General features: G+C 43.1%; 1 protein-coding gene across 2 annotated transcripts; it reads left to right on the top strand.

Annotated features, from left to right (window-relative positions):
* Positions 1 to 373: 373 nt before the first annotated feature.
* Positions 374 to 10,436, top strand: dab2 (DAB adaptor protein 2). 2 transcript variants are annotated; one of them, XM_083893169.1, is made up of 15 exons: positions 374 to 667; positions 2,805 to 3,069; positions 3,370 to 3,509; positions 4,795 to 4,893; positions 4,995 to 5,126; positions 5,468 to 5,551; positions 5,834 to 5,860; positions 5,944 to 5,985; positions 6,114 to 6,176; positions 7,605 to 8,219; positions 8,745 to 8,874; positions 8,972 to 9,607; positions 9,710 to 9,888; positions 9,988 to 10,077; positions 10,162 to 10,436. In XM_083893169.1, exons 2-14 carry the CDS (start codon positions 2,925 to 2,927, stop codon positions 10,057 to 10,059), a joined length of 2,364 nt encoding a protein of 787 aa, XP_083749295.1. In that variant the 5' UTR covers positions 374 to 667; positions 2,805 to 2,924; the 3' UTR covers positions 10,060 to 10,077; positions 10,162 to 10,436. The 2 variants fall into 2 exon arrangements, with proteins under 2 accessions (XP_083749295.1, XP_083749296.1); XM_083893170.1 differs by lacking the exon at positions 7,605 to 8,219.
* The last annotated feature ends 2,720 nt before the right edge of the window (positions 10,437 to 13,156 follow it).

The raw sequence follows: 13,156 nt of genomic DNA on the forward strand, positions 1-13,156 counted from the left end.
TACAAAACATATATATATATATATAATTTGTATTTTTATTTCTTTATTATTATATAAATATTAGGGCCAAATGTTTGAAAGAAAGTAAAATTTATAAAAATATCAATCAAAATAAATATATATATATATATATATATATATATATATATATATATATATATATATATATATATATATATGTGTATATGTGTGTGTGTGTATATATATATATATATATACACATATATATATATATAATTGATGATGCACTTGAAGGCTGTGTGGTGGCTGGTGTTAGTAGAGACCGCCCACCGTCTCTCTCTCCCTCTCTCTCAGTAGAAATGAACAGTGAGACAGAGCCTCGTCTTCAGGCAGTGAGAGGGTTAAACTCACCACACTCTCTCTGGCTGCTCTCCGTCCACTGCGTTCAGCGGAAAACATCTGACTCCTTGCTCGCTTTCCGAGGCTGTGTTTGACTTTGGGTCTTTCTTTTTTCTTTTTTTTTTGTCTTGCGCCGTGTCCGCGGAGACATCGCGGGAAACCAAACCAAGTCTGAGCTGAAGCAGAAGCAGCAGAAGCAGAAGCGGCAGAAGCAGAGGCAGCAGAAGCGGCGTTTCGTGTCCAGCAGGATCTCACTGACTCAGTCCCCGCCACCATCACTACTGTCTGTGCGCTGTCTTTCACACAGGTACGGTTATTGGACGACTGGTGCATGCGTCTTTTCCATCCGTGCATTGATTTATTAACACGAGTGGCCACTTCTTGTGCGTAAAAGTACTCTTGAGTTAGTGAAAGTTGGTGCTTTAAAGTCTGAAAACAAAAAAAATCAAACTTTTTTTTTTTCATTTACAGCTTAATTTATGGTCCTTTTTTGTGTCTGGAAAAAAAAAAACCAAAACAAAACAAAAAAAAAACTTTTTCCTCTGTGTTGTCTTTCTATGCATGATGATTACAGGACGTAAAGATTTAAAGGACTTTTCTTATATATTTCTTAACATTCCCTCACACATATATCTATATATATATGTGTATAGTTGTGTTGAGTAACAGCTTTCCCTGTTCCCTGTGCAGTATGAAAGTGTTTTGCATGCTCTGTGTTCACAGTGGGCCCTGTGGTATTTCACCATCTCATTCACTTGCAGAGACTGAGTCATTGCCTGATTTCCTCCAGATGTGCGCTCGTTTACGTTTCCTGACTGACCCAGGATTGTGACATTTCTGCCTTTTTTGCTGTGCAGCAGCAGCAGCAGCAGCAGCAGCAGCAGCAGCAACAGCAGCTATTCTGCTGACGAATGTGAATTCGCAGAGTTCTCTCTTTCCGAGAGACACTGTCGGATGCTGTTAAAAAAAAGAAAAGAAAAAAAGCTCCAGATTCCTCTGCTCATCCTTTCGTCTCTTGCAGTCGTCAGCTCGTTGTTAAAGGATAATCCTTTAACTAAACATCTGCAGTGAGCAGCTGACGCTTTGCCCTTTTTTATGAGCGTTTTTTTTCTTTCTTCCCCCCCCCCCCTTGCAGTTAGTGGGACTCTGACACCTACTGCAGTGGCTTGGACCAGTGCAGTCATGTGTCACGCTCGTGTTTTAGAAGGAGCGTCAACAAGTGTTTTGGGGGGATCTTGGATTTTTTTCCACGCTCTCCCTCGCACGGCGGCGAAATAACAAGCATGTGAGCCTTGTGGGAAATTGAAAATTGTCGCCACTGGGATCCAAACATACATATATCAAAGGGGCGTATCCTGCTTGTCCCACTTGGCAGTGGCAGATCAAATGAAAGTTTTTTTTTTTGCTGTTTTACACAGTGATGTAAGAGAAACATTACCAATCTCTTCATCCTCGGTGTTGAATCCGCAGCTTCCGTTAACTCAGATCCGGTCAGATTTGCGTCGATAAAGGGGGAAAAACCCTACATCTCTTATCTCGGGCTTGTACACCTCTCATTTCCTTTTGAGCTTTTGAGGACATTCTGAGTAAATCATCACAGCGAAGGCTCCAAATTCTCTTTATAGCTGCTTCGCTGGCCATCACGAGATCTTTTGCTTTGTTAGCGTAAAGTGAACCTCAGGTAATTGCTCAACCTTTGCCCACGATCAACCTTTGGTCCGCCCTAACATGCTCACAAAGCTCCTCTGCACAGCTGTTGCAGCCAGTGTCGGCCGTGGAAGTGGTTCCTAAAGGTACGGTACGGTACGTCAGCGCTGGATTGAAAATCTGACTGAATGCGTGGGATTAGTGGCGGTGTTTGTTTATTCTGCGATGAGGATAGTAACGGTGAAAGTAGGTCGGTCGTCTGAGGTCGTAGATGAAGAATCGGCTGATGTGGAACTTGATTTTTAGTCCAGAGGCAACACTTTCACAACACATTACTGTTTCTGTGTTTATATGGTGCTAATCTGATCCGCAGCTACCGTGGCTCACTGGATTGTGTCAGGCACTGTGGGGTTCTCTCTGTTTATGTTTACATTACCACTGAATCTGCGTAATTCCAGCCAATATTAAAACAGATTGAATTAAACGAAGAGGTGAACAATGTTACCGTTGCTGTATTTGTCTTTTGAGATAACATATAAAGCCGGGTTAAAGAGCATGTGTTTTCTATATGGTGCAATGGTATTTTATGGCTCGTAGATCGTGTTTATGTTCCTCTCTGCGGTTGTAAACGTTTACTGTGCATTGTTAAAAAAGCCTGATGATTGTTTATGATGTTCAGCTCCCTACAAAACCTTTTTTTAATTATCACCAATTACAGTCGCACCTTGTGTTGCGGTTTCACAAAGAATCGACCATATTATTTTCCTTTGTTTTTTGTTTTTTCTCCCACACTGAAGCATGTGCGGGTGTTAGGAGTCGTCTGCCCGGTTGACCTCGCTGTCCCTGAACACAGAGCTTCCTCCTGACCGTCTTCTCCTCCAGCGAAGGCTCTCTCTCTCGCCCTCTCTCCGGACGCCATGTCAGCAGAGGTGGAGAACAGCGCGTCGGTCCCCGCCAGCCCCGGCGCCACCTCCCCGACGACGAGCTCAACCTCCACCACGCCTCCGGCCTCGCCGGCCACGGCCACGTCCAAGGTTCCATTCAAAAAAGAGAAGAAGAAAGGTGACCGATCATCGAGACTTTGGATTAAGCTTTTATTTTTTTTTATTATGATATTGCCAGAGCCGTTTCTTGCTATATGCGGACTATGCAGCTGCATAGGGCCCCACAGCCACCAGGGGGCCCCCCAAACTGCAAGTTCAGACTCGTATTTTATTATATTTTTGTGGGGTAATCAGAAAAATTTAGGAATCTCTACCACGAGTTTGAAAAAAAAAATAGGGGCCCCCAATAGTATCTCACATAGGGCCCCCAAACAGCTAGAAACGGCCCTGGATATTGCAATAATTCTTTTTCTTACAGTTCCAGAGAAAACAGATGAGTACCTGCTGGCCAGGTTTCAAGGTGATGGCGTGAGATACAAGGCCAAGCTGATTGGCATCGATGACGTCCCAGAGGCCCGAGGAGACAAGATGTGCCAGGACTCCATGATGAAACTTAAGGTGCGGCATGACATTGTTCTGCTAGCTTTGCAAAACAAATTTAAAAAGAATCCATTGTGCGGTAATGGTGAGACTGCAGATTGTAAGACTCTTCCGTATACCCCTCTATCTAACAGTGAACTTCCACAAAAGGATATCGTCCTTCTTTGTTTGTGTAGTAAGCTTCTGTTTTAAAAACGGAAACGGGCCGCTGTAGTCGCGGTGCAAGATGGCGGCCTCTGTAAAACAAGGCCCTTGCTGAAAGTGCATATAAAATGCTTACTAGAAGCAGTGATTTCATTTTAAAGTGATTAAAACATACTTGAAATGTTACAAAGTACTCCATAGAGGCAATACACTGTTAAACATACACAAACTATACATGGTTATCGGAACCAAAACACATAGAACATTGCACAAACGTATAGATTCCACTCTCTACTAGGAGTGTGTTCCATAGTGTTAGAGCTACTAACTTTTAAAAGCACAGTATTATCCATATTGTTTTTCATGTAACTCGTGCCCGTAGGAAGTATGTATATGTATATGTATATGTATATGTACTATAGTGGGAGCTGAAGAAGATATTTCAGTTATGGCAATGCATGATAAAGAACGTAAAAGCTAACATAATACAGACACAGGCGTGGCTGACGGTCAAAACATCTAGCTACGCTAATGCTAACCAAAAATGAAAACATTTGCGTTGTGCCTAATGAGGTTGCACAGTGTTTGTATTGTGTTAGCGCTACTCTAGTGCTAATCGTAGCCTCGCTAGCTTACCATTAGAAACAAGTTCGCCGCAAAGTAGTAGTATTCTAATGCTAAATAAATATGTACTAGCGTATTGGTGAATTGACACCAACTTCCTCGGTTCGGTATAACACCATGTTCTGCTGTGAACCGTGTGAAAATGTCTCGCCCACCGTGAGGACAGCCTCTTCACTCTCACCTCCCCGCTCCAGACAGCGCAGCCGCTGCTGATGAGCCGCTGCCTGCCTGGTGTAGCGTGATAAATCATCGAAAATTAAAATTCCTCCAAAAATTGTGAAAATCAAGGATGCACACCATCGGGCCATGCTCAACCCATATCCAAAGTCTTAGGGCGATCTGACAAACTGTCAGCGAGGTATGCCTGTCACAGACACACAGACGCAACTTGCTTTATAGATAGATGGTCTGTATTTAGATAGCGATGATGTTGCTGATTCAACCCCTGCCCTCAACTGCCTGCCCTCCAGAGGGCGACATAGTGCCAAAACTCGTCCTGTTGTGTTTATTTACATGTCATTTTTTTCCACTCTAGGGCATGGCGGTTGCCGCTCGGTCCCAGGGCAAACACAAACAGAGGATCTGGGTCAACATTTCCATGTCGGGAATCAAGATCATTGATGAGAAATCAGGGGTGAGTTTGTCCTTTTCACCACCACCCCCCCTCTCATCCCGTCAGGTCAGATGAAATGGCGTTGTATTATGCTAATGAGTCCCTGTGTCCCTGTCACTCAGGTGATTGAGCACGAGCACGTGGTGAACAAGATCTCCTTCATTGCCAGAGACGTGACGGACAACAGGGCGTTCGGGTACGTGTGCGGCGCAGAGGGGCAGCACCAGTTCTTCGCCATAAAGACCGCACAACAGGTACGAAACGAACGGGACACGACACGTTCAGTTCTCCTGTTTTAAAGCCAAGAACGTTTAATAATGGTCAAAACGAGACACATATTTGTGCGTTACATAATGTTTCGGACTATTTTTACCGCAATTTCTGCAACTTCTTTTGAAATGGTTGAAGCCGACTGCAAAAAATATCTCCTGTGACCCATCTGTGGGTCCCAACCCAGTCTCCAGGAATGCCAGCTCTCAGCGTTAAACAATACCTTATGTGCTTTCCTTTGAATAATTTGACAGTCACTTAAACAAAATCCTGGATGCAACGATGCAAATGCGCAAATGTCTTTTTTTGTTTGTCACCACAACAGGCCGAGCCGCTGGTCATCGATCTGAAAGATCTCTTCCAAGTCATCTTCAACGTGAGGAAGAAAGAGGCAGAGGCCTCGCAGAAGGTAACTAGTTCAGGCACTTTTTTGGCTTTCAGACTAGGATCCTTTTCTTTTTTCTTTTTTTTTTTTTCTTTTTTCTTTTCAAAAGTTGGACAGTGAGGACATTTTTCCCTCTGAAAAAGCTTTTGGCGTACTCGTGTGGGAGGGGCGTTCAGGATTGTAAACACCTCTGGAAGGCCAACACTGCCTCTCTGTGCTCTGTCAGGGAATCACATCTCCCGGGCGAATGATGTGAAATGACAGGAAAATCTGTGTAATCATTAACTGTCAAACTTGTGTTTACAGGGTGAAAATGGCAGTGCACTGGTTGAGGTAAAGCACTCAATTTTTACTCGGCTTCTCTTCGTCGCTATTTCAACTTTTCTGTTTATCCAAATTTTTTTGTTTGTTTGCAGAATGGAAACATGTTAAGTATGGATGATGTCAAACCTGCTCAAGTAAGACCTCCCCCCCCCCCTTCCTGCTCTGTTTGCAGCCCAACACTGAATAAAAAAAATATCGCTGTTATAGTGGATTTTAGTAGCTGCATAAATACAGTATGTTTCTGTTTCTTCTTGACATCCAGCCAGTGGAGCAGCTTGACCTTTTTGGAGCCATGTCAACCCCTCCAGACATTCAGGCTCCAAATGTAAGTGTGGTGCCATAGTGTCAAATGTCCCTTTTTATCCACCACATAGTGGAATTATACTTGGCCAATGAAGTGTAGCTGGTATTTATGGCCTTGTTGGCTAGTTTTATTTCATCTAAAAGTGTTAGAATAGGTTTTTACATTGAATGTTTTCTTTGTCGTCGGGTTGGCAAACGAAAGAGTGGATGCACTAAATAACACCAGCTCCTTCCAAATCATTCCCGTTGTGTGTGTGTCTGTTTGTGTAAACTCGATTCTTGAAAAGACCACATTTAAAGGTGCATTATGTAATAAATCTAAAGTAACTGACAATAAAATCCTCCTAATATGTCACACAGACTCAGGAATAATGTTCATATAACAAACTGAACTCACCAACAACAACAGTACAGCCAAAATATTTGCATTTAAAAAAAGTATTTTGCAGACTGCAAATCATGTTTATGCTTTGAAATCATGTTTTGGCATGTGGCGCCACCTACCGCCGTCTACCAATCATTGCAGCCAGTAGAGTCTCAGCTGCCGCGCAACCACGGGTTGCCAGTTAAATCAGAAAACGAAACCTAAAAGACATCGGTATTTTTTGTGGCCGAAAACGGTTAATACATTGAAATCATGTTTTGGCATGTGGCGCCACCTACCGCTGTCTACCAATCATTGCAGTCGGTAGAGTCTCAGCTGACGAGCAACCACGGGTTGCCAGTTACATCAGAAAACGAAACCTACATTCAAATTAAAAAAATACCGAGGTCTTTTAGGTTTTGTTTTCTGACGTAACTGGCAACCCGTGGTTGCTCGGCAGCTGAGACTCTACTGACTGCAATGATTGGTAGACGGCGGTAGGTGGCGCCACATGCCAAAACATGATTTCAAAACATAAACATGATTTGCAGTCTGCAAAATATTTTTTTTAATGCAAATATTTTGTCTGTACTGTTGTTGCTGCTGAGTTCAGTTTGTTATATGAACATTATTCCTGAGTCTCTGTGACTTCAGATTTATTACATAATGCACCTTTAATGTTGCTTATAAATTGGAAATTGCCAAAGGTGCAAAAACACTCCTTTTAAGGACCGAGTTTATGCTTCGTGTTCACAATCTCATTGTTCATTGAATGTTTAAAGCTGCTGCAGGTAGAGTTATATGTCAAGTTGCTATATTTATACCAAAATACTTTTTTAAAACGAGTGACAATTTAGTCACAACGAGATTTTGAAAGTTGGATGATGCTAAATTGTTGTCCAGAGTTCATCACGTTTAACCCCAAATCTGAGATATTCGGGTAGCAGCTTTAAATATTCACTCTTCTCACACCACGTGATTCATTTTTCATTGTTAACACATGTTTTATCTTCTTTTGCAGAAATGATTCATAAATCTGTTTTTTTTCTCTCTCTCCTACTTTCCCCATCTCACACGTTTAACCAGGACTCAAATGATATTCTCTTGTTGGACTTTTCTGCTGAAGTTGACAGCAATCAGAATTGCATAAAGGGAAACTCCTTTGTAACTTCCTGTGGCCCCGACAATAGAGCATCTTTCCACACAGAGAATCCCTTCTCCTCGGCATTTGGTTACTTTCCAACCCCAGACAGCGACCCTTTTAGAGATGACCCCCTGTCCTCTGGGCCAGCACCCGACCATTCCCAGATCTTCCTCAACACCAGTCCCGTAAACAGCACTGCTGGCAGCACTAACGAGACAATTGTTAACGGCGTTCTGAATGGAAACTCTGAACTTCTTAGTCGACAGATAAATGGGTTAACCAGCAAGACCATGATCCTTGCGCTCAGTAACGGACAGTGGCCACTAGGGGGCAAAATAACGCAAGGCAGCACGACGACCATGATGGACGGGAACGAGGGCTCTGGACCAGCTCTCTCAAACAAAAACCCCTTTTTTGACTCGTCTTTGAAAACGCCCGCCGTCGCTAACGGCATAGCTCATCACACGCAACCCCCCGCGACCCATAGCAAGGATTCAGTTGTCATAAACCCGCCTCCGCAGAGCTCTAAGGCAGGACGAGGTCGAAGGAGTGCAAAGGTGAAATTCCGTGGGCCACATGAATCACAGTTAGAGTTGCATGTGTGATGCCTAAATATGGAGTTTATGTGCATTTTTACAGGGAATGGTGAGTTGCTAACATCTCCCTCTCTGAACATTTGGGCCATGACATCAGTGTCAGACAGGGTGTGATATGCTCGAGAATGCACTGGGTTTTATATGCGTTTATATGCACAGCCTGTAATTTAGACCTGTGGTTAAAGGCTTGTTTGGATCCATTCTGTCTTGGTGCATGCACAGGTGGTCACATGCTTCCCTAACTGGCTTTGGTATATGACACTTTGACTTTGTCCTGCTGAACAATCCACTGCACACTCTTTTCACCTCTGCTCATAATCATATTTTCTAACACTCATGCTACAGTGACAAAGGCAAGGGTAAGTGGAAAAGCATGTATATGTATTACTGTTCATAGCATTTATTTTTGACATATATAATTCTAGTATTATTTTTGCTGCATCTCTAGACGTGTCTTTAATATCGTTGTATTTTTTTTGTGACTAGGCGACATCAAGTGACCTGTTCGGAGCAGAGATTTTTGCCGCTCCTGTTCAATCCGAGGAATCGTCTGCTCCGAGCAACTTTTTCAACAGTGCGCCTGCCAACTCCGCCCCCAACTCCCTAGCTGCGCTGGGTAATACACAAGAGGGGAACTTTTGTTGCTTTTAACCAAATGTGTTTTTCAGGCTTTAAACTGCCATGTTCCTGCGTTTTTTTGTGTCCATATTCAGGGAATCTTCAGCTAAGTCCTCCAGTGACGAGCATCCCTGCTGCAGGCATGTGGGGAGCCTCCGCCGCCGCACCCTCCATGTATCCTGTGCCAGGTATGACTTCTCCAGGCCCCAGGCCCAACTACGCACAGCCGTCCGCATTTGGCGGTCTACCCATACCACCCGCAGCCTGGGGCCAGCCGGTGCCGTCCCAGTTTGGTGTCCCACCTCAAGTCTGGGGCCAGCATCCGCCACCTGGTCCAATGGGTGCACCAGGTTGGGGTCAGCCTGCCCAGACCAATCCTTTCCACGCTGGAACATTCCCTGCAATGGTTGACCAGCATGGTCCGTCGCGTGCACCTCCCAGGCCGCCTGCTAAAGAGGCTCCTCCGAAGGTAGAGAACAGTGCCTTCACCGCGTTGGACCCTCTTGGAGATAAGGAAAAGAAGATGGGAAAGGACATGTTTAAGGATTTCCAGATTGTCAAGCCTCCGGCCATTCCAGCGAGGAAAGGGGAGGTCGGGTCCAACTCTGCTCCGGCCTCTGGCAGCAATGAAGCCGGGGCGTTTGATCAGTACTTTTCCAATAAAGTGGGCGTGGCTCAGGATGCTGCAGATCATGATGACTTCGACATCAATCAGATGTCAGCGGTTAATGGTAATGCAGCCGCGTAATGACTTCAACTTTGAACTTTGGTATGAAAACGAATCTGAGATTTCTCAATAATTGCGTTTCGTGTTGTAATGTGTCTGTTTCCAGACGTTCCTAAACCTGCACCTGCTTTGGCTCCAAGCGTCAACTCTGGCCTTCTTGATTCCGCCTTCTCTTCTGCCACAAACTCGGCACCATCCCAGGGACAAGGCTTCAATCCAAGCATGTTTGATGACGCATTCGGGGCTCCAAACTCGAGTTCGTTCGGAGCACCACCTGTAACTATGGTACACAGATTAATATATTAGACTCGAATTTGCACAGCTCACAGTGATCGCGTGTTTATCATGTGTAATTCTGTTTTATTCTAATCCTTATTATCGCAGACTGCTGCTGTTGGTCAGACTTCTGCTTCAACAGCCGCCTTTGGAGATCCTTTTGGAAACCCTTTTGCTTGACCACAGCTTTGTTCAACAGTAAGTGTTTTGTTTAATGACGTACACCATCTGTTTTCATGGCAGTGCAATTTTGATTTCTTTTCTTTTCTTATTTCCCTCCAGTGAAATTACAGTAAACGGAGATCTCCATGTCTTTGGGACAATCAGCTGCCTGCCTGAGACAATCTAAAGTCTTCAAACTCTTGTTTTTTTTGTGTGCCTCCCTCTGATGCAATTGTTTCCTGTCCTAATAGTAGTTCCCCTCATGTTTCTGAAGACCACTTGATCGAAGAAGTAAATGTTGTCTCATGATCTGCTGAAGAAAGAAAAAAAACGGGATGTATGAGAGAAGGCATGTCCAAAGAGGCTCTCTGCGGACGTTGTGTGTATTAAAGAAATAAAATAATTCAACTGTAATCCTGCACGGTGTGGACGTTTCTTGTATTCCTTGGATTGTTAGTGATTGAGCAGTTTGCAGTGTTTGTTGTCTGGTTTTGCCCAGTGCTGATGGAGTACATGGATATACACTTGTACAATTGAAATGACGGGCAAGAATAAGGTCCAAGCATGACACTTGGCATTATAAAAAAAAAATTACCAGACGGTGATGCTGTATTAAGGATAAAAACTGATATCTGATGAGGTTTGGTGCAAAAACCACACCAAGAAAAGACAACAAACTGCTCTATAAAAAGTCTTGTGGACCATAAAAGCCCACTATACGTATTTTTTTGGTCTCTAAATTTCTATAAACAGTATAATAATAATAAAAAGTATGAAAACAAGATACATGGATGGAATGATTATATGTTAAAATGCCTAGAAATGCTTAAAATGCTAATTGTATTTTCTGGGGGTTTTATGAGTATATATGAGTCAGTTATCATTCAATGAGGCCAGACTCAAAAAAATAATGATTGCATTAAAAAAAAAAACATTTCATCACATCAAAGGCAACTGACTCAGCACTCCCAAATGCAGTTTCCGATTTAAAATACTACTACTGTTAATACCAAATGTTTTACATGAATTTAATTCATTTGATTATTATTTCTACGTTACTCTATGATACATGTTGTTTAAATAACACCCACCCAGTCAGTGTATTGCTCGGTAACGGTGTGATCTTGCCTCATCGTCCAGCGATTTACTTACATCATGCAGAGACTCCATCTCCCACAATCCCTTTCGCTCGCGCATGCGTCGATGAAAGAAAAACATGGCGCCTGATAGTGAGCGTGGAGTCCGCTATTTGACACTCGTCGTCGTTAACAACAACATATGAAAGCGAATTTCTCCCTGTGAACGACTTCTTCTTGCACAGGTACGTCGTTGTGTACACTTTAACACACGCAGACGCGGTGAAATGATGAACGCGGCTGCCTTAAATCGTTCACTTTTAACGGTTACCGTGGGAGACTCGCACACACTCAACTCCTGTCGACTTTCATCACAGGCGTGTTTTGTTGTCATTCCTGACTAGTTTTGTGTGCTAACGTCTGGTCTTCACAAAGTCTTGTGCTCGTTTTAATGCGATGCCCTTGCTTGTTAAACCTGGTTGTGACTATTTGTGCTTTTATTTCACTGTTAGTGTCCTCGATGCGGCTGTCAACGTCGCTAGTGTCGTCAGTAAAAGCAATCGCTGAGGCTAGCACCCGTCACGAAGTGTGTTGTGTTTTGCTAGGTTGTGTCTACGCTTGCAGAGCCATTAGTGTACAGATGTTGCATTAAAATGTATACCGTTATACACGTTTATACTGTTACTTAACTACCTCTCAAACAATCAATACAGTTTTAGTTGGAAACTCTCTGTATGCTCATTCATTTATGAAATAGAGTGTAGTGCAGGGAAGCTTCTGCATATCACGTTTCACTTTGATTGTGACATTAATCTGCATTAGCCACTACACTGTAATGATTAATTAAGTGTTATTATAAGTATTATGATCCTAATATAGAAAACTGTTTGATTTCTTCCCCCCCAGATATTATTATACAAGGCCTGTGACACTGCTCATGAGTTCCAGATCTGCCTCAACAACATTAAAAAATGTACAGAACAACTAAGGCCTAATTTGCTTGTACATGCCCATAAAAGTACATATTATGAATGCTTCACAGCAAGAAGGTTGACCGTTTGAATCCCTGTTTGAGGGAGGACCTTCCTGTGTGTGCATGAGTTTTCTCCAGGTACATCAGTTTCCTCCCACAGTCCAAAAACATCCATCCATCCATCCACCCATCAGCTTTATCCTCCACTGGAGGGTCGCGGGGGGTGCTGTGCCTCTATCTCAGCTGACATAGGTCATATAGGCGAGGTACACCCTGGATAGTTCATCGCAGGGCCACACATAGAGACAAACAACCATTCACTCACACTCTCACACCTACGGTCAATTTAGAGTGATCAATTCACCTAATCCCCAAATCTGCATGTTTTTGGACTGTGGGAGGAAGCCGCAGAGCCTGGAGAAAACCCACGCACACACAGGGAGGACATGCAAACTCCTTGCAGAAGGGCCCTTGTTCCAACCGGGGCTCGAAGTCAGTCCAAAAACATGCAGAGGTTAATCGATTGAATGGTTGTTTGTCTCTGTATGTTGGGACCGGGATGATCAGGCAACCTGTCCAGGGAGGATCTCTCCAGCTGTGGAGGATAAAGTTATAGACACTGAAGGAATCATATTTTGGGGGGGGAATTTTAATATTTTAATCATGATTTCTCATATTGACATTTATTATCCCTTTTACCATTACTAGCTTTAAGTAGGACCATCTGCCAAAAATGTAAAAACCTTGTTAAACATAGTGGCTGGAAAACTTACTGTATAATATCAAAACTGACATGATTGTAGCTGATATACAAAACACTATAAGAGCATGACAGAATATCTGATGAGTATCTTGTTCTTGTTATCCCTCTGCTTCTGAGATTTATGAATTAACTATGAAGTTTGCAAGCGAGAATACGGCTATTTAATGCATCTTGTAGTAGATAATCTGCTAATCTGACTGTGAGTTTTAGTCATTGATTTTTAAACTCATAGGTCATACATCTGATGTTTTCCATTGCAGTTGTAATTCTCTTGACTTGAATTTTACTGTCGAAATGTATGTT

The sequence above is a fragment of the Microchirus variegatus genome, assembly GCF_963457635.1.
Source record: "Microchirus variegatus genome assembly, chromosome: 1".
Classification (NCBI taxonomy): Eukaryota; Metazoa; Chordata; class Actinopteri; order Pleuronectiformes; family Soleidae; genus Microchirus; species Microchirus variegatus.